Source organism: Thamnophis sirtalis, unplaced genomic scaffold (assembly GCF_051295495.1).
Source record: "Thamnophis sirtalis isolate CommonGarterSnake01/CBP01778 unplaced genomic scaffold, rThaSir2_p1.2 scaffold_13, whole genome shotgun sequence".
NCBI classification, from domain to species: domain Eukaryota; kingdom Metazoa; phylum Chordata; class Lepidosauria; order Squamata; family Natricidae; genus Thamnophis; species Thamnophis sirtalis.
Genome location: NW_028261393.1, coordinates 10,828,202 through 10,852,882, shown reverse-complemented (window position 1 = coordinate 10,852,882; position 24,681 = coordinate 10,828,202). Strand labels below are relative to the sequence as shown.

The window sequence follows — 24,681 nt, the reverse complement described above, 5'->3', positions numbered from 1 at the left end:
ATCGGGCTAGAAACCTGGAAGGCATGAATTCTAATCCCATTTTAGGCACAAATCCAGCTGGATGACCTCGGGCCAGTCATTCTCTCTGAGCCCCAAGGAGAAGGCAATTGCAAGCCACATCTGAAAATCCTGGCCCAGAAAATTCTAGGCTATCCATGCTGTCATCAGGAGTCAAGACTGACTCAAAACCACCAAAACATAGAATAGGGTAGGATAGGATAGGATAGGATAGGATAGGATAGGATAGGATAGGATAGGATAGGATAGGATAGGATAGGATTCTTTATTAGCCAAGTGTGATTGGACACACAAGGAATTTGTCTCTGGTGCTTATGCTCTCAGTGGACATAAGGAAAATAAAATGCATTCATCACGAACAATAGAACAGAACAGAACAGAACAGAACAGAATAGAATAGAATAGAATAGAATAGAATAGAATAGAATTGAATTCTTTATTAGCCAAGTGTGATTAGACACACAAGGAATTTGTCTCTGGTGCTTATGCTCTCAGTGGACATAAGGAGAATAAAATACATTCATCAAGAACAATAGAACAGAATAGAATAGAATGGAATGGAATTGAATTGAATTGAATTGAATTCTTTATTAGCCAAGTGTGATTGAACACATAAGGAATTTGTCTCTGGTGCATAAGCTCTCAGTGGACATAAGGAGAATAAAATACATTCATCAAGAACAATAGAACAGAATTGAATTGAATTGAATTGAATTGAATAGAATAGAATTCTTTATTAGCCAAATGTGATTGAACACACAAGGAATTTGTCTCTGGTGCTTATGCTCTCAGTGTACATAAAAAGACAAGATCCATTCATCACAAATCATAAGGTACAACACTTAATGATAGTTATAGGGTACAAATAAGCAATCAGGAAACAATCAATATAATCCAGGAATTATAATCACCTCATTCCCATGCGGCCTCTGAAAATTGTGCGAGAAAGGTGGGGGGGGGATGCTTTCAAGAAAAGCTGTCATCTAGTGTTGATGCATCTAGTGTGTTCCCCCTCCAAAAAAAAACCCACATTGTGGTGTGACACCTTTGACATGCATATCATAGGTTCGCCTTTGCTGCTCTATTGGCTTCTCCGGGTTGTGGAACAAACCCACCTGCTTTGCTCTCAGCCATGGCGATGCATCTGGTGTTTTCCATCTCGCCTCCAAGTTCTGCATTCTACTGTATTTTATTTATAGATTCAGTCTGGCCGTCCTTATTAAAAGAAGAAAATGCCATTTGCAATTTCTCCACTCCTTCCTCTTAAACCAAAAGGCCTATTGGAAATTTATGTGCACCGTGAATTTTCGCTCGTTTTGAATTTCTGCCCTGCTGCTGTACTGTTAATGGAGAAGCGCCCCTAATGATGAAACTCCCATAGAGAAAACTGCAGTAGGTGTAAGGGGTGGGGGTGGGTGGGAAATAGCTTGCAGAAATGGTCACCGCCTGAAAAAAAAAGATAGCAAGACGCGGAGAATTGCGCATGAAGGTGCTTTTTAATATGCAGCCGGTCCTTTACTTTACCGATCAAACAGTCCAGTTTACTCACCATAGATTTGGGCCAAACCTGCCAAAAGGAGCAGAAGTCTTCTCAGTGCCATACCTACAAAAGGAGAAGAGATTAAGGATTTTTTTTCTCCCTGCACCGACACATCCTGCACCCCCAGAACCACTGGGGAAACAAAGCCCAGCTGTCACCATGCAGACATCATTAATGTAACTGGCATGAAATTTTAAAGGTGAAACGATGATAATGAGTTTGTCAAACCATGATTGACAGCCAGTTTGATGTAGCAGTAAAAGGCACCAGGCCAGGAAACAGGAGGCTGGGAAAAGGCCTGAGGAGAGGGGAGTGCAACCAGTACATTGTTCCGGGGCCCATGGAGCTCAAAGAGGGTCCATGAAGGGAAATTTATTTTTAAATTTTTACAAAGCCAAATTTTTTAAAAGAAAAACAATGTTGGATAGATACTTCATACTCTATACTCTGTGTGCTCAGCAAAACCGCCTTGCAGCCTTGTTTGAAATAACCTTTATTGAATGCATTGCTTATGTATTTTGTTTCATTATTGTTTATAGACTAATGTGCATTTATTGTTTTTATTACCTTTTACAGAAGTGCCTGTTCCTCTTTTTAATATATTTGCAAGTATGTTTGAATAAACGTACAATTATGACATTACTGATTTTTGTGTCCATGTGTATGAAGTTGGAGGTGGGGGGGGGCAATTAGTCTTTTTCCAGCCCTTCATAATCCCCTCGGTGGCCCTGGCTGGGAGTTATAACTCTATATTAGTCCTGAAGCAGTTGGTGACAATCCACTCATCAGGAGTCACGGGTAAATTGAAGATATCGCTCCCAAGTATAACTATTATTAATGATGATGGTTGGGGGCACATTATGCAATGATCCACCTCTCTGGAGGAGCCTGTGTTGCTGGGGAAGATGGAAGGGAAAAGGATGACCAGCAGCAAAGTGCATAAGCTCAGTTATGCTGATGATGGGACACCCGTGAAAGTCCAGAGGAAATCAAAGTGGTCATTAAGAAATGGCACAAATTTGATAGCAGATCAATAATCAGACAGTGATATTTAAAGGCACCCCAAAAATATTCTTTATTGGTTGAATATTTGGTTCAATATGATGACACTGGTATCAATAGGAGGGCAACACAAGGGATGCTAGAAGTTTCTAGAAGAGAAAAGGGTTACATATAGTGTGTTATTAGGGGCCCCCTTGAGGGTGTTAGACAAATCAATCCAGGGATTAAAAAGCCCGCAAAAAGATAAGGTAGCTGCTGAGGTAAATTTAACCAGCCAATCAGAAATGCCGATGTAATATATGAACTGCATACAATGCCTGTTGTGAGGAGATTTGGTGCGCTTGTTTTAAGGCATTAGTTCAATAAAATTTTTTGAAATGTTCCCATTCATCTTTGTATGATTATTTGGTATAACTCACACTAGATGAAATAAATGACTCAACTTTGGTCAAAGCCAATTAATATATGAAAATGCCTCAGTGTTGCAGCCTATAGTTAAGGGACTAGTCCTCGTGTGGCTTTTGAGAGAATCTGAATCTGAATAGATCTGGGTGAAGTAAGGAAAAGTTACTCTCTAGGCTTTACACCTGCCTGCATTAAGCTGACAAAATGCCCCCTTTAATCTATGAGCAGATATTTGTAGGACTGTGCTTTACATACATACATACATACATACATACATACATACATACATACATACATACATACATACATACATACACATACACACACAAACACACATATATACATACATACATACATATATATACATACACACACAAACACACATATATACATACATACATACATATATATACATACACACACAAACACACATATATACATACATACATATATATATATATACATACACACACAAACACACATATATACATACATACATACATATACATACACACACACAAACACACATATATACATACATGCATGCATACATACATACATACACATACACACACAAACACACATATATACATACATACATATATATACATACACACACAAACACACATATATACATACATACATACATATATATACATACACACACAAACACACATATATACATACATACATGCATACATACATACATACACATGCACACACAAACACACATATATACATACATACATGTATATACATACACACACAAACACACATATATACATACATACATATATATACATACACACACACAAACACACATATATACATACATACATGCATGCATGCATGCATGCATACATACATACATACATACATACATACATACATACATACATACATACATACAGTGTTTCTCACCATTTCTCAGAATCCCCACATGCTAGTTGGGGAATTCTGGGAGTTGAAGAACACACATTTTCCAGCTGCCAAGGGAAAGACTGCTCTAGTATCATATATTGCTATGGCTCACGACTGTTTGCTCCTCTGGTAAGAGTTTATAGACAAAACTCACTTAACAACTACCTTACTTACTAATGGAAAATCTGATCCCAATTGTGGTCTTAAGTCAAGGACTATTTGTATGATTGCATTGGGGCTTAATGCAGTGGTGAAATTCATTTTTTTTTACTACAGGTTCTGTGGGTATGGCTTGGTAGGCGTGGCAGGGGAAGGATACTGCAAAATCTCCATTCCCATCTCACTCTGGGGCCAGCCAGAGATGGTATTTGCCAGTTCTCTGAACTACTTCAAAATTTCCACTACTGGTCCTCCAGAACCTGTCAGAACCTGCTGAGTTTCACCCCTAGCTTAATGCATCTATTTTCACTTTTATTTGGCTTCAAAATGTAAAAAAATGGTCACACCAAAGTTTCAGCAGCTGGTTCTCAAATATATTCCAGAACTACATGAATGGTAGCTTCAGGTTAGGGATTGTCCAGCCTTGTGTTATAGCAAGAAGAGGACATGGGCAAATGAGATTTGGGGCCTTCCCTATTGCTTTGTGCTTCATTTCTAGATAAAAAAACATTAGCTTACTACATTTTTAAAGTGTTTCCATTATGTTTTCCTCCAGTTGCTGCCCTCACGTTCGCCTTAAACAGTGGTGGGATGCTGCCCATTTAACAACCGGTTCGGTGAGTGTGTCCTTTGCTCACATGGGTGCTTTGTGTATGTGTGCACAGCCCTGAAAATGGAGGATTTAGAAGCTCAGCTGCTTACCATCCAAGTCAACAATGGTAAGTAAAACAGCTGGGGGGGGGGGGAAATCAGCTGTGCTGCGCAATTGAGATGAGCTAGAAAGCAGGAAATAAAGGACAGGATAGAGCAGGCGCTGGCAGGAGGACACAGCTGATCATCAGAGCTACCGGTTCTCCTGAACCGGTCCCAACCAGTAGAATCCCATCCCTGACCTTGAATCCTGTTTGTAGTGATGTCTGAAGAAAAGCATTGAAACACTGTAAGGCTTTGTCCTGTACATAGCTATGACCTAAATTCAGCTCTGCACAATTTTTATTTAATTGGAAATTCTTTCTTTCAATTGCTACTCTGTTGCTTGCCACCATTTTGTGTCCTTAAAGTAGTCCTATTGGTGCAGATGTTAGAATACAGTATTGCAGGCTAATTTTTCTCACTGCCAACAGTTCGATTCTCACCAGCTCAAAGTTGACTCAGCCTTCCAATGAGGACCCAGATTGTTGGGGGAAATAGATTGACTCTGTAAACCACTTAGAGGGGGCTGTAAAGCACTGTGAAGCAGTATATAAGTCTATGTGCTATTGCTATATAATTTTAAATTCTATTGCTATTAATGCTGTTTTTGCACATGATGCATTCTGTACGTGTGTTGTGTGTCTTTTGAACATCACTTCATTCATTTAAAGTCACCTATCTCTCTCCAATGTCTGGAGTTTGAGAATAAAGATGGGACAGAATGAGATGGGACAAATTCTGGGATGCCAATCAATGCCCATTTTGGAGAGGCCCCATCATCCATATTCTGAATCAGCTGGCTTTACAGTTTCATGTATCTGTAAGTAATTGTGATAAGGGCCATAACCGTATTAGAAAGTTTTTTTTTAAAGTTAAAGTTGGCCTTGCTTTGTAATTGAATATGTATTAAAAATAGCTGCTAATTCCCAGGAATAAATTGTCTCTAGGCGCACATTTTTTTTTTTATAGTTAACATAGAAAACAAAACAAAACAGCTATGGTCGACCAGAATATGTGATGAGTCTAACAGTTCATCTTTGGGGCAACAGCATAATAGATAAAATAAACAGGTAATCCTGACTGTTTTGATTTTTGAGAATTAAGATGTACTACTAACTGTATGTGCAGCAGTGACAAGAAATATCGTAAAATGGGACCAAACTCATTTTCATCTGTCTCACTTAGCAACTGAAATTTGGCCTCAATTGTGGTTGTAAGTGAAGGACTAACTAAGCCCTGCCTACCACCTGGTCATTAGGACAGAGAACCAGTTGTTAAATTATTAGAATTATTTGAATTTATTTAAGAGCCGAGGTGGTGCAGTGGTTAGGGTGCAGTACTGCAGGCCACTTCAGCTGACTGTGATCTGCAGTTCAGCGGTTCAAATCTCACCGGCTCAAGGTCGACTCAGCCTTTCATCCTTCCGAGGTGGGTGAAATGAGGACCCAGACTGTGGGGGAAAGTTGCTGACTCAATTTGCTAAAAAATCTGTAAACCGCTTAGAGAGGGCGGAAAGCCCTATGAAGCGGTATATAAGTCATAAATAAATAAATAAATAAATAAATCCCACCACTGATATAAACCATGTATCCTTCTTTTATATATTATTCTTTTAATTTACATAGCTGTCCATCTCAACCAAGTGATTCTGAACCTTCATTTCAGGTATAAATTCATATGCAGAGTTGCTATGGAAATTAGCAATTTATTCAAGGTCGAGAAGGTAACAGCAGACAAGGAATGCCAATCAAAACAAAATCCCCAAAAGAAAGGTTGTGCTTTTAACCAGAGTATGCCGAAGAATAATCAAAATTGAGGTCAGAGTTCCAAGACCCAGGTCAGGGTTCTTAGCTGATCCAGAGGTCAAACTTTTACAAGTAGAATTCACACAAACCTCACACATGATCCAGAAATTACACAATGAGGAATCATGGCTCAGGGCTTCAGTAGCACTGAAAAACTGACTTGTGACCATTTTTTACACATCTACTGTAAATGGTCCCATGGTCAAAATTCAGTCTTGGCTCATATTTATGACACTTGCAGTGTCCTAGGCTCATGTGATCATCTTTTGCAGCTTTCTGATAAGCAAAGTCGATAGGGAAGCCAGTTTCACTTTATAACCATGTTACTAAGTTAACAACTGCAGCAATTCACTTAACAATTCTGGTTATAAAGTAGGGCAAAACTCACTTAATAACTGCCTCACATAGCAACAGAAATTTTGGGCTCAATTTTGGTTGTAAGTCAATTAATGGTATTTAGTAGCTGCCAATTATAAGGTGCTAATTTTTAATCTATACTTTTTCAAATCATCAACCAATAAGAAATCCTGAGCACATTTTTCCAATATTTAGCTAAATCTATGTTTTTCTGCTGCAGACTGGGGGGTTTTTTAATTGAAAATTTGATTATGATTGATTCCAAATAAAGCAAAGGTCATTGTGGATATTTCTAAACTCTCAAAGGAAAGATAATAATTTTGGGGTTAGCTAGTTTGTTTGGATGGAAACTTGAAATCCTTGGAGTGCTGCCCATGCAGATTTTATTAATGCGTTCCAAGAACAGAAAAATATTTGTCACTTTTTCATTTGAAAAAGCAAGTAACTGACGCCTAATTCCTCAAACTTTGCGATCTCCCTTAGGGACAAAGCTGTGATATTGTGAAAGTACCCAATAACTTGTGCCTATGATTGTGCATCTTTGAACAGGAAAAGTACAATTTTCCATTTTGTATCTGATAGTTCCCTCAACTTGGTACAAGCCACCTGGTACAAGCTATGAATAAAGGTAACCCTGGATAAGATAGAGTTTGCAGGCTTAGACTACAGTTTACATAATCCTACAGCTTCTCTATTATGGGAGTTATAATCCAAAATATCTGGAGGGTGTCCGTTTTCTTCTCTGATGCATTGGGGCATCCTCCTAATTTACGTTAAACCTCTCATGACACCATACCTAAATTCATCAACAAAGCGGACATAGCTACAATTTAATTCTATTCTCTGTTATCTGTGTTAAGGATATAAACCATGTGTCCTCCTTTATTATTTATTTAATTTCTACAGCAGTTCATCTCAACCAAGTGACTCTGACGTTTCATTACAGTTATACATTCATATGGAGAGTTGCTATGGCAATTAGCAATTTATTCAAGGTCTAGACGGTAACAGCAGACAAGGAATGCCAATCAAAACAGAATCCACAAAAGAAGGGTTTTGCTTTTAATAAGGGTACACAGAAGAATAATGAAAAATCAGGCCAGAGTTCCAAGACCCAGGTCAGGGTTATCAGCTGGTCCAGAGGTCAAACTTTTACAAGTAGAATAAACACAACCTCACACATGATCCAGAAATTGCACAGTTGATTCCATATGAGGAATCATGGCTCAGGGCTTCCTCTTAAACCAGGCTGCAGCCATATGCCTTTAATCAGTGGATTTACTTCCTTGCTTGGCAAGGAGCCTTATAGAATATCTCTGTTCTGTTCTCCACTCTACTTGTCTTTTATTAAATCACCGTATAGATTTCAGTCCTCTCATAATTGAATGTTGGAAGGAAGAAAAGAAGGACATTGACTTGGTCTTTTGTGCTAGAGGAGAGTGGAGGATGAGAGAAAACGAGATTACATAGGTTGGAACTGGTTGCTGCCTAATTTAGGGAACATATCCATTTGTGTCTCTTAGAAGCCAGGAATGGAGTCAAGGAGAACAAGGGCCAGATAAGGGATGGAGAAAATGAAAGGTGATTTTGATGGAATTAAGCAATGTGTTCTGGAAATAGACAAAGAAAGCTAAACAAGGGATATCCAGCAGAGTGAATAAATTAAAAGTGATTAAACATTTTGAGAACAAACTAAAGTGAGAACATACTGGGAGAGTATTTTAAAGATATGTATCAGAACAGTAGTGGCATTCCTCAAAATAGACTTAGGTGCCATGTTAGTAAAAAAAAACAAAATAGACAAATCATAAATGCTTGTTCACACCAATTCAGGAGAACCGGTTGTTAACTTTCTAAGCAGTTTGGAGAACCGGTTGTTGGAAGAAATCTCCTTTTGTTTTTTTTCCACCTTACAGGGCTAATCCTGTAAGGAAGGCAGGAAGGAAACATTCTGGTGTTGTTTCTAGCCTAATCTTTATTGCCCTGCTTACAGAAACTGCCTCTCGGTTAACCCTTATTACATTGTAACAACTAAGGCAAAGTGTCCAGTGACTTGATTGACATTGAGTTGGCCACGCCCACCCAGTCACATGACCACTGAATCACTCCTACCCAGCTGGTCGTTAGGGCAGAGAACCAATTTTTAAATTATTTGAATCCCCCCCACTTGTGTAGATGATATAACTGCAGACATGTTAAAATATAGATGTGGTTAAACTTCAGAATGGCTAGGTAGCTTTGGTAAACGGTACTATAGTAACCCATATTGTACGAACTTTGTCTGTATCAATTGATCAATCAATAATTATACAGTGTATATGTGTGCACACAAACACAGATACCAGGCCATAAAACTGCTCAATATCTCTTACTTCAAATTAAGATTCCTAGCAGAGCCTTATTCCACCTATAGGTCTTTCCACCTATAGGTCCTTATTCCACCTATAGGTCTTAATTCAATTCAATTATATTGAATTTTTCAGTTCTTTTATTAAAAATGTTGATCATTTTTAGGGTCATAGAATTTATTGTTGAAAAATGGAGTATTATTATATACTCCTGTTAAGTGTGGCGGAGAATTATTGTCCTGGTGAATTAACTCACACAGTGTGACTTCAGTCAAAGTATAAGAAACAGCTGTTGGGTCATATTTTCAGAGATATTTCCTTATCAGATTCTTCAGTAACTTCAACAATGACAGAACTTTGAAAAACTTCTATTTATGGCTCCAGAATTAAGATATGCTGTAGATTAGCCTTTTTGAGGTATTTTGGTTTAAAAATTGTTGCCCTATGACCGGGATGGCGAACCTATGGCACACATGCCACAGGTAGCACGTGGAGCCATTTGTCAGAGCACGCAAGGCGTTGACCTGTCAGCTGACTTGAGCTTTTTTTTTTTTGAGGCCATTTTTCACCCTTCACAGGATCCAGAGGCTTTATAGGAGCCTGGGGAGGGCGAAAACAGCCTCCCCCCAGAGGCTCTCCGAAGGCTTCGGAGCTTCCCTGAAGCTCCGGAGTGCAAAAAAACAGCCCTACCAGCAAACTGAAAGTTCGGGAATAGACTACTGGTTTGTTCGTAGGGTCATTTTTCATCCTCCGGAACCTTCAGGGAAGCCTCCAGAAGACCCTGAATGCTATGGAGGGCTTAAACCGGCCCTACAAGCAAACCGAAAGTCCGTTCCCGAACTTCCAGTTTGCCGGTATGGCTAGTTTTTTTGCGCTCTGGAGGCTTCATGGAAGCTCCTGAAGCCTCCAGAAGGCCTCTGGGTGGGCGGGGGAGGCTGTTTTTGCCCTCTCCAGTCTCCTATAAAGCCTCTGGAGCCTGGGGAGGGTGAAAAAAACATGCAAAAAATGGGGGGACTGCCTCTCATGCACGCATGCAAGCTGGGTGTGTGTGTGTCGAGCATTGCATTATGGTGCGGCATGCCCACGCATGACCCCACTTCACTCTCCCCACTTATGGCACGCGAGCCAGAAAAGGTTGGCTGCCCTATGATGCACCATTTCACTCACTTAAAGGTTACAAACAAACCTTTAGAGAGTTTTACTAGTATAAACATTATGAATGATCTCCAGCTCAACTGATTTGCAATGAGATAGGAGTTTAATGTAATCATTTTGTGGTCAGTGTGAGCAACCAAATATCGATTTCCCTGTTTATGACCAATATTTATTGTTTTTTTAAAAAGTGGAAAGCAGCATTGATTTATCTAATCCAACTGTCAGGCCCGCAATTATATTCCTTTTAGAATTTTGGCCTGCCACACTTTCTCTTATTTCATTATGCTGTTTCTTTAGTATAATTGATGGGAGGGGGGAATAGACAGGAGTGAGACTGTAGAATGTATTGTTTTTCATTCTTTACTAGAAGCCAAGGTCATCTTTTGTCTATGCACCAGTACACCTGACCAGAAGAAACTGGGTGTGGATGTCAGCGTGGATGAAGAAGATTGGACCATGTGATGGATTGTGGGTGTGGGGACAAAATCGTGAACTTTTAACTGGGTGGAATTCTGATGTCATTTCCAGTATTGGGATTAACACAGATGTGCCTAAAATGTCTCCTTTATTAAATTGGAACTTTAAGGATAGTTTTGACTTGGTCTCTGATTTAATTCTACATGATACTTGGAACGCTGACATTATCCCAATACTCTCTTCAAAATAAATCACCAGCACCCCTCCCTCACTGCTGAGCCACCTGGTCAGCGTAAAATATCAGCGAACAATTAGGAATAGCCTTTTGAGATAAGAAGCTGATATGAGATGTTTCTCTAAATATCTTCAAAGGTGAAGAGTTTCGCTTTTAAAATTTATTGCCACTGGCAAGAAGCCCAGCCTGTGGGGGATGGAGAGAATTGGAATGAAGGAGCTTATTCTCAATGCGGAGAAAGGATGGCATGAAGATCTGACAAATGGAGGTCCAAGCCACCCTCATGCAGTCAGCTCCGATGGAGATCCTGGACCATTCCGGGCAACTATACGTGAGTGCATACTAGCCCTCCTTCCCCCCAGCCAAGGCTTGGAAAAAACCCTGGAGTAGAGATTTTGACTCCTTCCAAACGGGGGTAATTGAAATGAGCCAATGCCCTGCAACTGAGTTGAAGACAGAATCCCTAGCAAGATGGGATTTTCAACCCACCAGCAAGAAGAGATTTGGCCAGCATCCTTCATTTGCCAGGCACCAGAAATTGGGCTGCAGATAGTGGATGAAGCACCACTAAATTGAGCTTTCTTCCCAGAGTATGAATGGTTAAGATTCCAGTGGGCACCTCCTGGAACATCAACATGGAAAAGTCCCCCAAGGCAGCAGAAGGGGCCCTTGGAGCATAAACCCCCCTAACCAGCCATCATTGGGTGAACTGCAACCTGTGAATCAGGCACCCTCGGGATGGGTCTTAATCCCAGGTCATGGATGGAAGGGATTCCAATTGGTACCTGCCCTTCCTCAGCAGATGGCACCATGGCAAACAACTGGGCAGTGGACAACTGAGGGATTGACCTCCCCACCGGTTCCAGTCTCCCCTGCAATGCCCCAAAAGGTTCTTACCCAACCTTCCTACAGAGAAAGGTTCTCAACAATGGAAGAAGGGATTACCAAGGGGCAAGCTACAGAATGGATGGTGGAAAAATGTGATGAGGCGGTTCCTAAGTTTAGAGATGTAACTAGGTCCCTTTCCTCGTGGGGGACAATAAAATGCCACCTTTGCTGTCAACTTGGCCACAAAGCGTCAGAGTGCCTGGCTCCAGCCACATTGCCACAAACGTGCAGACCAACCATCACGGTGGAAAAGAGAAGGCCCCAGATGCCACCACAAAAGAGTCATCTGGGCAAACAACCTCTAGAAGAGGATCTCCAACTTAAGTTGATGAAGAGCCCTACCAAGGGGGAGGCCTCGGAGGAGGAAAATGCTGAAGATGACCCAATGGTGAATGCACCCATCCGCCCCTTCTTCCTCCAATTCAACCTCCAAGTGCCTAAGACGGGGTTGGAGGGGGAAGTTGAAGCAGTTGTGAGCACCAGTTGCGCTCAATGCTTAATCAGCACGTTGATTGTCAAGCAACTAGGCATAAGCACAAGAACTCTAGCCTGTCCTATTTGGGTTGAGCAGGTAGATGGAATGCTAATTGGAGGGGCCCAACCCACACTAGTAACTGAACTGGTGAAGTTACAAGTGGGCCGCCACTGCGAGCTTCTCAGATTCATTGTGGCGCCAGCGATGCTGGAGAAAATAATCTTGGGGCTTGCATGGCTTGACAAGTGGAAGCCTACGATAAAGTGGAAAGACGGTGGTAGGAAATTGATGATGGTGGTTAAGCTGCTACCACCAGTGGAAGAAAAGCGCTAGCCAGGGATGATTGAATTTTGGCCTGCCACACTTTCTCTTATTTCATTATGCTGTTTCTTTAGTATAGTTGATGGGAGGGGGGAGTAGACAGGAGTGAGATTGTGGAATATATTGTTATTCATTCTTTACTAGAAGCGTGGAAGAAGAAGATTGGACCATGTGATGGATTGTGGGTGTGGGGACAAGATCGTGAACTTTTAATTGGGTGGAATTCTGATGTCATTTCCAGTATTGGGATTAACACAGATGTGCCTAAGATGTCTGCTTTATTAAACTGGAATTTTAAGGATAGTTTTGCCTTGGTCTCTGATTTAATTCTACATGATACTTGGAATGCTGACACCAACTTTATGACATTTTGAAATGTAAACAATATCTTAGTTGTTTCTCCTTCACATTTGCATCAGTTAAATCTCTGAATGAATTAGTGCCCAGTGTTATTGTAATATTTCGTGAGTGTTGTGTGCTGCACAAGCAAGCGGTTTTAAATATTAAACAAAAGGAAAGTTGCCATTTTAGCTCGAAACTTTGAGTGCGAGGAACATAGGAGAGGACAAAGCTTATGAGCAATTTGCAGTCAGCCCTGCAATTGCCTAAACTACTTTATGATTATCTAGTGTGGTGAGTAATGTTTCCCCACCAATCTTTGCTGGATGTAGAATTGAGTATAACTTGGTTCGACTTCACTATGTCCGTAGGCTAAGCTTAAAAATGCAGTTGGGTAGTTTGTTCTCCAGCACATTCAAGCCATAATGATAATGGAGTTTGCATAAAACATTTAACTTCTTTACTGGATTATTTCATTTTCTGTATTTGCACAATATATTTAACCATAAACAAATACATTCTTGTAGCTAAGGCGCATGATGTGGAGAGCAAGGAAGATAATCTTGACAGAGATATATGGAATTGTTAACATACGCAAAAGGAGATGAAGTCCTGAGCAGGAAGATTATATTCTAAAGTATCTCAGGCAGACATCTCTCTAATTCCCTGGAGTATAAGGAGGATGTAGAACAGAGTCAGATTTGCAAGATTCTACTACTATAGCCATTCTCAATAATAGTGGTTTCAGCTTTCTTGTGATTTCCTGGTCTGATATACCTAGATCAGAGAAGATGAAACTCTGCAATATCAAGAATGTGATTTTTCCTAAAAAAGTATTTGACCATATGCTAGACAAAATGTTGGGCTTCCCTTGTGCTTTGCTGTAGTTTGTTACATCAGATCGCAAGCACAGATGGAGCAATCTAGAAGCAATTTTCAAGAAAATCTTCCGCCTCCCAGGACTTGAGTACTTCATCAAAATTATTTGTTCTCTCTCCACTGGCCAGCTTCAAGTCATCTAAATGGTCCTTGTTGAAGTTTCCACAGGCGGCACACAGCTTCCCTCTGAGGCTCTCCTTGGCTGCCATTGTCACCATCCCATCAGGATGGAGATAAACTTGCACTTCAGAATCATGGTCAATAACAATTTTATCTTGAATTTTCCTCATGGACACAGGGCTGTTCTCATATGGCAGCTTTATATTCTGACCGTTTACCTGGAAAACATGATTGAGATAGGAAAACAGTTAGCAACCTGAAAACATCCCCGCATCCATTTTTAAATGTTTGTTTTCTTCCTTTGAATCTACTCAAATAGTCCTCAGCTTAATTTCAAAATCTTTTGCAAGAGATCAGATGTCTTGCAGACAATAGCTGATTAGAAAGAAAAGAAGATATTAGGTATCACCCCATTTTTTGCAAAAACATCTGCATACTTTTTTCATCAGGTGTCAACTCATTCGTTTATACCTGCTCCTGACTATTATTGTCTAGATTTGGAAGGTAAGCAATGGAAACTTGGTTAGCAATTGAAAGGGGTTTCCTTGAGTTGGAAAAACATGAAACTTTTATTTGGGGTTTTGCTGATTAGGATGATTTATCGTTATAGAAATGGCTAGTTTCTAATATTATGGAAAGATAAAAAGTTGAGGTTTAATGCCTTATTCTACTGCAACAGAGGGAGTCGGAAGTCAATATTTTTTTCTCTCTACCCTCCTCATTTTTCTTTCACCTTCTCCTCCCCACAGTCCTACTACTTGTTTTGTTTCTTTGTATTTTATTCTATAGCAAAATGTTTTTTAAAATAATTGAAAAGGGTTTCCCAGAGAATCTTACAACTGCCCCTTTGCTGAAATATCAAAGAGCGTTCCTGAACATGGCAGTGGCAAAAAATTTCTTTTATTCAGTTACTACTACCAAATTTAAAAGGGAATATTATTGTTTAAATATGTAAAGCTGATTAAGGGTAGAGTATGAATTGTCCCATTTGAATTCTCTATCCAGAATTTATGAAGGATTCTTCAAGGGGTGGGGTGGAGATGTGGGGAGTGAGAGAGAGACTTTGAAGAATTTATGTTGAAGGCTACTAAGTGTTCCATAACTTCTTGATTCGCTCTTGATTTTCACTTACCCAAAACCTTTCTCGGTTTATTATCTGAATGAAGCCACCTCGAAAGTAAAAGAAGACAGATTTTCCAACCACCATCTCCTTCGTATACACTTTTCCAACGCTCACTAACAGCCTGAACCATGAGGCAGAGTTCTGGTCACAAAGAGAAGCTATTTCGTAGACTCCACTCCAGGAATATCTCCCTCTGGCACCATCGAAAGAAGTGAACCGCGCTTGGGCAGTGAGTTGGCATTGAGTTTCCAGCGTCACGCAGCCACGCACGCCTACCCGAAGGGCACAGGTCTCTCCAAGCTGGCAGCTGCTTTCTTTGCACTGGAGGTGGCCTGCTGACTGGCAGGTGCATTTTTTTGTGCAGGCTTTCGAGTAAATGTGCTCGCCAATCTGTTGAGCAAAGTCCCAGAGTCAGTTACAATAAGAAAAGCATTCCCTCCCTCCCTCCATTCTTCCAATTTTTGAGTTTTGCCCCATTTTATGACATATTTTTTCACAGTTGTTAAGTGAATCACTGTAGTTGTTAAGTTAGTAACCCGGTTGTTAAGTGAATCTGGCTTGCCCATTGACTTGACTTGTCAAAATGTTGCAAAAAGTGATTGTGTGACCTCAGGACACTGTAACCGTCATAAATATGAACCAGTTGTCAAACATCTGAGTCTTGATCACATGACCAAGGGGAATGGTCACTAAATGAACTGTTGTAAGTCTGTAGTCTGTCAGGAATCACTCCTAGTCTCCATCCCATGAGAAATAGCCCCTTTCTGCTCTCAGCCACGTCAAGGGAGAGAGAAATTACCTTGAGGTAGGCTCCGCGATATGTGCAGCCACATTGCTTCATGGTTACACACTGAGATCCATCAAAGACATAGTCCTCATCACACTGACAGCCTTCAAAGCAGTTCTCTGAACACTGACTTGGACTAGATAAGGCAGCACAGGTGGAATCACAAGTTCTGGTACATGGCTCATAGTGGCTGTGGGACGGACAGGTAAGAGCTGTGGAAAGCAGAAGAAGCAAATAGATTAAAATGGCTAGGGAATTCCCGGAAGTGAAGTCCACATCTCCTAAAATTGCCCAAGTTGAGAAACACTGCACTAAGGAAGTGCTAAGGACTAGCAATCACATCTTCCAGGGGAGAAGAGTACAATCTAGAGAGGCATCTTGTCTCTCTGGAGCCAAAAATCAAAATGTGGCTGAGAACCTAACCAAAACAATTAGGCCCACAAACTACTAATCTTCCTTCCTCCTTCACTTGGGGACGAATGACATAACAAAGAACCTGAGTAAAATATTGAGAGATTATAAGCAAGTAAGCAATAAAGTTAAGGATTCTTGGAACAAGTACCCATGTTTTTTCAAAAATAAGACCCAGTCTTAATTTCTTTTGGGCTCCAAAATAAGAACTAGGTCTCATTTTGGGGAAATGGCTTGTTTCTTTGTCCATGTACTTGAAGAGTACATGGGAGGCCCACTTCTTCTGCTTCGTCGTGGCAGGGCAGGAGGTCTTGCGGCCATGACACCACAAGCAACCAGATGGAATGGGCAGCTGGGCAGTTGTGCAGATGCTTAAGAAGGCCTTGTTTTGGGGATAGGGCTTATATTGTGCACAGTAGCAAAAACCATGGTAGGGCTTATTTTTGGGATAGGTGTTATTTTTGGGGAAACACAGTAATTGCCGAAACAACTCTGGAATCTCTTTCAATCAGGATGCATCCATGGTTGGTTAAGCACTAGAGGATGTTAGGATTTAAATGGTTGTGAACTGGATAGACTCAGCCATGAATAAGAATAGTAAGGCAAGGCACAGGAAGATAGACGAAGACATTTGAGGCAGAGAGTTGGCTATTTATGGAAAGTAACTTTCTACAAACTTACGGCAGAAGGAAGAGCTTCTCCAGGCTCTAATGTTGGCACCAGTTGCCTGGCAAGCAGCTACGTAGGCTTGAAGACTTCGACAAAGGGACTCTTGAACCTCATTGGTTGTGCAGGCCTCATTCAAACAGTGTTCAAAATATTCTGCAGGGTCCACCAGTGAATGGCAGCCTGTGAATGGACCTGTCTTGGATGGGATCATTCCACAGAAGTTCTCAGCTTCATATTTTGTTTTCTGGGTTTTGTTGCAGATGGGACACCTGTCCCCACAGCCATCAGAACAAATTACACCATTCACTGGGACCTTCCAAGAAGCCACAAATTCTTCCACATTTTCAGTGAGTTTTCCATTAGGTAGCATGAAGTCATCCTTCGGATCTCCATTGAAGTTGCCAGCTAGGCCACACATATGACCCATGTAAGTACTGGGCACAGAAACCTGAATATATGAAGAAGTATCATAGAGGACTGTGAGGCCAAAGGTTGTATAGATAATGATGTTGTTCCCTTCTTGGGTGATCCAGAATTTCCCATCAGCTGCATTCATTGGCAGGGTATACAACTGTCCATCCACCTGTACCAAGAAAGAATAAAAATTTGGGATAAGTTCTGGTTTTACATGCATAGAATTTAATGCATGTTTCACATTGCTTCATAGCAGTAATTAATATTGTTTGTTTTCCTCTTCACAACTCTGGGAAAAGAATAAAAATTAGATTCAATTACGATCTTGCAGTCTGCATTAGCAAATCATCAAAGGTAGAAAGCATGCATTTAACTCCCAACCCCACCCTCATTTTTAAAAATCTTCTGAGATTAAGACCAAAATGTCACTACTGAATGTGAAACTTAGTTTTTCTGCTTGATTGTGCTGCATTAAACCCCTAATAAATTTAATGCACCTGTTTTATTAAAAGAAAAAGACAGAGATTTCTGCTTCCAGTCATTTGGGAGCCATCCCTGCAATATTTCCATGTTCTCTGAAGTTATACAAAGACCAAATAAAATGTGTGTGGGGGGAGGGGGTTGTAGCCCCTATTCTCCAAACAGTTTGCTAGCTCTAGGATTCAAAGCCTTTTCCCCAAGTTTGATAACGAAAACCCAAAAAATAAACTTCCTAGTGATAAGCTCTTTCACCTACCATGGCCTGCCACTTTCGTCCCCTCTGAAGGGTGATTGTGGAACCATGAATGAAGACCTTCAGATTCCGGATTAGAATTAAAGGACCATCACCAAGCTTCTCATTCTCTACCCACACAGTGAAGTTCTGGAGCTGAGGATTGTGCTGGCAGACTTGAGCTAAGGTGTAAGTACAGGAGCCGTAGAGTTCAAAATGTCTTCCATCAAAGGAAATTAAATGAGGGTCACCCACTGCAATGGCCTTTCCATAGCCTATGGGGTGGCAACCTTGAACGCCTTTTACAATCTTGCATTCCTCATTTTCTCCACAAGAGAACTTTTGACATTCTATGGTTGTGTTATCCTTGCAGATGCACTTTTTCTGGCAGGACGTGGTGGGATAAAACTCTTCTCCCAGTTTGTAGTATCGGCCTTGGTCAAAACATCCACAGTTTGCGTTTGAAACACACTGATCCCCACTGCGGATAGATCCAGAGTCACAAAAACATCCTTCCAGGCATGGAACATCACACTTCTGCGGTGAGATGAGGCTCTTGCATGTGGCTGGACAACCACTACCACAGAGCTCATAGTGGGTGTTAGGTGGGCAAGACATACCTGAAGAACAGAATAAAGAGAATGTTGCTTATCAAATTATCACAAAGAAGAGGGGGTTAAAGCAGAAGGCAAGATAAGATAAAATGGATGGAAACTACTTCAACACATCTAGGGGGCACCAAGTTGAGGAAGGATACTGTGATAAAAATGGGGCTCTTCATCAAATGACTCTCCCATTTCTATTACTGGATTTAGGCTCTCTTTCATCTCTTATGCCAGCTATTTTGTTTCCCCGAAAATAAGACATCCCCCAAAATATTGCAAAACAGCAACAGTCATGAGTTGACCATACTCACTGCCTCCTGCACCTCAAAAATAATAAGACCTCCCCAAAAATAAGGCCAAGTGCTTATTTCGGGGGGGGGGGTCAAAAGAAAACAAGACCCTGTCTTATTTTGGAGAAAACACGGTAAACTTTGAATGCAGGAGAGAAGACTTACTGCAGAAGGATGGTGATCTCCACTCCTCAACTTGGATGCCTTGAGCTTGACATGCTGTCACGTAGGAGCTGATGGCAATACAGAGGGCCTCATGGTTACCATGATATGCGCAGGTATCATAGACACAATCATCAAGATAAGACTGAGGATCAATGGCATCATGGCATTGCCTGAAAGGCCCACTCTTTCTTGTAAGAATCCCACAGTAGGATGGACCTTGGTAGGCTTGTTTATCAGCATCACTGCACACTGGGCAATTTTGGGTGCATCCAGAAGAGCAGCCAGGAATATCTTTCACCTTCCAGCTGTTTGCAAGTTGAATTTCATCCTCTGCTTGGGTTCCATCTTTCATGAGAAAGTCATCATTTTGATCTTCATTGGCATTACCACAAAGGCCACAGAGTGCATTGGCATAAGAGTCAGGAACGATGACCCTGGCATAGCTGTACCAGTCAAAGCTGACACGCAGATCAAAGTCTGTCTTGATGAAGCCATGAACGCCACTCTGGTAGATGCTCAGTTTATTTTCATAGGAGAAGGGCAGTTCCACAAAGATCCCATTGACCTGAATTAAAATATAGGAAAAAAAATAGTCAAGGCATTAACAATTATTTTAAACTAAAGAGTAGATTTGGTCTTATTAGATTTCAGACTCATCATCTCCCCTATTCCACTCCATGGGCTGTTTGACAAATAAGCAAAGTAAGAAATCTATTGCTATATAATAACAATAAATTTAGACAGAGAAAAAAAAAACCAAATGGAAAAGATGTAATTTAAATTTGCCCCTAGAAGATGAAACAATATAACAAATGAAATAAGTTGTAAAAATTACACAAAACAATTAAAACACTAGCTTGATAACTAAAATAATTTCTAGTTCTCCTGAAATTCTCTGAGCCAAAGAACAAATTCTGTATACATTTCTAAATACTATAGATCATAGCTAATCGTAGCTAAACCTCCATACAAGAACTAAGAAACATTGAGAACTTAACACCCATGAAGCTCTTATGCCTGAGAACCTGAAACTTGCAATGACCCTTTTTTTGTTTATTAATAGGACATTTGAATACCCCCTTGGATTAGTTTACATACCTGGATCTTTTCGGGAAACTCTTGGCTCATACTGATGGTAAAGTTGTAGATTTCCAGGGTCACCACTTTGGTGTAGGACACTGCCTTGTTGCCTCGGTGGTTATTCTCCACGGTGACCAAAAACGGAGTCAGAGAAGGATCCTGGGAGCAGAGCCCGGCCATTTGGTAAATGCAGGTTCCCATGAAATCGTATTTCTTCCCATCAAAGGTTGTATAGTGAGGGTCTCCGGTTCCTATGCAGGTCTTGTAACTGACAGCATGGCATCCCTGGACACCATTGACCACGCTGCATTTTGTCTTGCCCTTGCAAGAAGACTTTTGGCATACAGCCTTGCCTAATTTGGCATCACACTTGCAATGACTCTGGCAGTCTTCATCTCCCCAGAACTCTTCCCCTGCCTTATAGGTCACGCCTTGGTAAATGCAAAAAACACCCTGCGTGTCTAATGCAAAAGAAGAAAAAGATTCACATTGGTTCTGGATAATCAAAGGAGTAGCAGGCTTTCCTTGTGGGATTTTGAAAGAGAAGGCAAAAGAAAGTCCTTTTAAAGCTTTGGGAAGAGAGGAAAGCATCTTTATGCAGGAAACTCTGCATTGTGGGAGTAGAGTTGTGTTAGTTTATGAGAGGAAAAAAAATCAGAAGGAACCTATTTTATTAAAAGGCAGAAGCCTTTGTGAGCTGCACACCCTTCATCAGATGCAAAGAGCCACAAAAGCCAACACCTTGTAATAAAATTGGTTGGTTGGATAAGATGCTACATGACTGCACTTGTTCAGCTTAATTACTGAAAAATGATGAATAAGCTGTGGAAAAGTAATACAGGAATGGGAGGAAGGAAGAAAAATACTTTTACACTCAATGTTTCTTAACCTTGGCAGTTTGAAGATGTGTGGACTTCAACTCCCAGAATTCCCCAGCAATTTCTCGGAGTTGAAGTCCACACATATTCAAACCGCCAAAGTTGAGAAACATTGTCTTACCCACATAGCAAGAGGAGAAAAAGTTAGTACTTTCCATTTACTCCCCTATCTCTTATTTGCCAGTTAATAAAACATTATTTACAGAGTACAGGGAACCATGGAAGAAAAAAACAAGCCTATCCTGTAATATTTCTTTTTTCTATTCCTAAAGTTTTAGACGTATTACTTCACACTTTAAGGTTGGGTCGGTTGGTAGGGAAATAATGAAACCATGGATCATTTGGACTTTGGCTTATGACTTTGTTTCTACTGTTAGATTCTGTTATATTCAAGGATTTGGTTTTTTATTTTATTTCTGTTTTGGAAGTAACTCAGTGATTAGAGCAGCATTTAAGTCAAAATAAACAAAGATTCAAATGCAAGAGAAATGCAAATCAATTTCACATTTAATCTTGCTTAAAAACATTTGATTTATTATCAGTTTATTTTTCAATGAAATATCCGGACTTGCAGTCCGAGCAAGTCAAAATTTACTCCCATGTACATTTCATGAGATTTAATCATGGAAAGAGGATCCATACCATACAGGCCAAAGAAATCTTGCCCACAATGAATGGATTTGTAAGCAAAATGGGATGACCATATTATCTGCAATCTCCATCGATGTTGATGCTGTTTGGTTTTGGGCTCTGCTGCTTAACATGGATCTCGTTTGCTTTATATTTTGTGCTGCATCATCTTCCCTTCTGGATCTCAGATTTACATCACTCTTTTGTCTCCCCCCTCTGAGCTTCACTTACTTGCATCTCAGTGCTTTTGCTCAGACGAAATTTCCACTGGCTCCCTTAGCCAAGGTTACCCACACCAAAACATGCCCTGGATGACAAAGAATACAATCCTGCTATTTTCAAAGTACACACTGCATGTTATATTTAATGGATACACCTTTACATCTTGTAATCTGTCATGCCAAGTTTCTCAGCAAATGGCAATACTAAGATGAACGGATAAAGGAGATGGAGGGAGGGGGAGAAAGTGAAAGAGAGATAGCGAGAGAGAGTGTGTATTACTGTGTGTAAATCTTTGTTCCTTTTTTCCATAGAGTTAAAATTAAGGAGTTCTTTTTAATATGTAAGGATGTGAAGTGATTGTAGTCACCATGCTTATTGTCTCTGCATTCTCCTCCTGGTTAGCTGCAAATAGAATCTAGATCAACTTGGCTTGATTTCCGAATAGAGAAGTCAGTGGAAGATATAATGGATTGAATGTGGCCCCAGTTACATAAGAGCAATCTGAGTATCCAATAAAGCTTTAAACATTTAAACGTATATGAAGCCGAGGTGGCACAGTGGTTAGGGTGCAGTATTGCAGGCCACTTTAGCTGACTGTGATCTGCAGTTCAGCGGTTCAAATCTCACCGGCTCACGGTCGACTCAGCCTTCCATCCTTCTGAGGTGGGTGAAATGAGGACCCGGACTGTGGAGGCAAGTTGCTGACTCAATTTGCTAAAAAAATTTGTAAACCGCTTAGAGAGGGCTGAAAGCCCTATGAAGCGGTATATAAGTCTAATAAATAAATAAATAAATAAATAAATAACTAAATAAATAAATAAATAAATAAATACATAAATTCTAATAAGAACCAGCTTTAAAAGACAGATATTATTATCATCATCATCATCATCATCATCGCCGCCACCACCATCAATATATGAGGATACTTACCTGAAGAACAAAGAGCAGCAGTGCCGTAGCCATCAGATTTTCCACCTCCAAAGAGAAAAAGTCCAAATGGAGAGTTCTCGTGTTCCACTGATAGGGCACGATCTGTTATCTCCACATCTTCTTCAGCCCATGAATATTTGGTGCCTGGGATCTGTGTCCACCGGATCGTCCTGCCTTCCATTGTGATCCTATCAGATTCTGAGGATTTGGCTATAATCATGGCATGATTTATGAAGTTTTTCATTCCATAAATGCGGTATGAATTGCAATAGCATGTTATGGCAGGGATGTTCATGAGGAATGGGTCATAGTAATTGACTCCTCTTTTAGCACCAGTGAAAAAAAACACGACTTGGATTCTAGCATCAGCAGAGATAAAAAGTGGTTGAGAGGCCGGGATCTCAAGTTGAACCACTTCTCCAGCCACCAGAGTATGAGATTCGTTCCTGGAGCTGGATTGATATTTGAATAAAGTGTTCTCTGCAGAAACAATATATGCAATATCAAACTTTGTCTGGAAAGAAAGAGGAGGGACGATGAAGGTGGTTCCCCAGCTCTGAACAGGCAGGAGCTGCTCAACAACATGATCACAGGCTGTGAACTTGGAAACACAGGTATGTCCACTCAAGACAGCCACAGGTTTGGTCGATTCAATCCTGGTGCCTGATAAATCTTCTGTGCTTTGCAGCTGAATTGCTCCAAAGGCCTCGAGGTCAGTCATCAAGATGGACCCAGGACCATAAACCTTGCTTTTGTATGTCACAGTGCCTTTCAGGTGGATGGTCACTTTTGTGAAAACCTCATGGGCTATGATAGCAAATTCTTTTGTGCCACTTCCTGGAGGGGTGACCACATAATATAACTGTCCCAGCTGGTGGATGGGATAGGTGATTGTTCCCTCACTTGACAAAGGCAAGTAGTTGTAGGAGATGACAGAAATGTCTTGGTCAGCTTCGATCAGCACCGCCTTATTAAATTTGTCACTCCCCTCCATTTCTAAGGACTGTGGTAATTGAATGGAAATGACTCCTCCTTCGTTGATGGTTTTGTGCAGAATTGTAGTGCTTGTTGACACCTTAATATTTGTTACAAAATTATATCCAGAGATGTACAGCTCAAGCTTTTGAGTAGGTTCTCCATACTCGAGATTTTGCATGAAGGCAGTAACAAAACTCTTTCCCCGGGAACTTAAATGACAAGTTCCTGAAAAAAAAAAAAAGGTCTTGTAGGAGTGGATAGATCTACTTTTGTATGAAATTAGGTTACTTTCCTCTTTGGATTTGACTCTGTTAAACTTACCATTTCTATGTGGCCACCTCAGATGACCGACTGATATTAACAACTTGAGGATGATAGATAAAGACTGATCATAAAGATTCGGCTGAAGTAAAGCTTAATCATAATTACCACATGAGCATAGCCTATTTTGGGAAACTGGTATAATAAAAACGGTTTGCTTTTGCGGGACAATTGATCAAGCCTTTTTCTCATCCACTGCTCTAAAGCATCCTGGTGGTTCTTTAAAGGAGCAAGTATTATTTTTAAAAAATACATTTTTGGTCTGAATGGACTGCATAGTTGGACAGCAGTTTTTCTGAGTTCTCACAAGGAAGAAGTAAACTTCAGATCGCTCTTCACAATGCTGTGCTTTCTAAATGGATCAACAAATTTAAACCTGGATTATT

At 40.5% G+C, this 24,681-nt stretch overlaps 1 protein-coding gene across 1 annotated transcript in view; it reads right to left on the bottom strand.

The window, feature by feature from the left end:
* Positions 1–13,521: 13,521 nt before the first annotated feature.
* LOC148043050 (uncharacterized) overlaps positions 13,522–24,681 on the bottom strand; it is a 41,158-nt gene continuing 29,998 nt past the window's right edge. Inside the window, exons 15-22 of the mRNA XM_087728016.1 lie at positions 22,997–24,199; positions 20,352–20,794; positions 19,254–19,818; positions 18,218–18,813; positions 17,080–17,650; positions 16,000–16,199; positions 15,210–15,590; positions 13,522–14,295 (exon numbers count right to left, since the gene is read on the bottom strand). Of these exons, the coding sequence (XP_087584142.1) occupies positions 14,002–14,295; positions 15,210–15,590; positions 16,000–16,199; positions 17,080–17,650; positions 18,218–18,813; positions 19,254–19,818; positions 20,352–20,794; positions 22,997–24,199 (4,253 nt within the window). The 3' untranslated portion in view covers positions 13,522–14,001. The remainder of the gene's footprint in view (positions 14,296–15,209; positions 15,591–15,999; positions 16,200–17,079; positions 17,651–18,217; positions 18,814–19,253; positions 19,819–20,351; positions 20,795–22,996; positions 24,200–24,681) is intronic.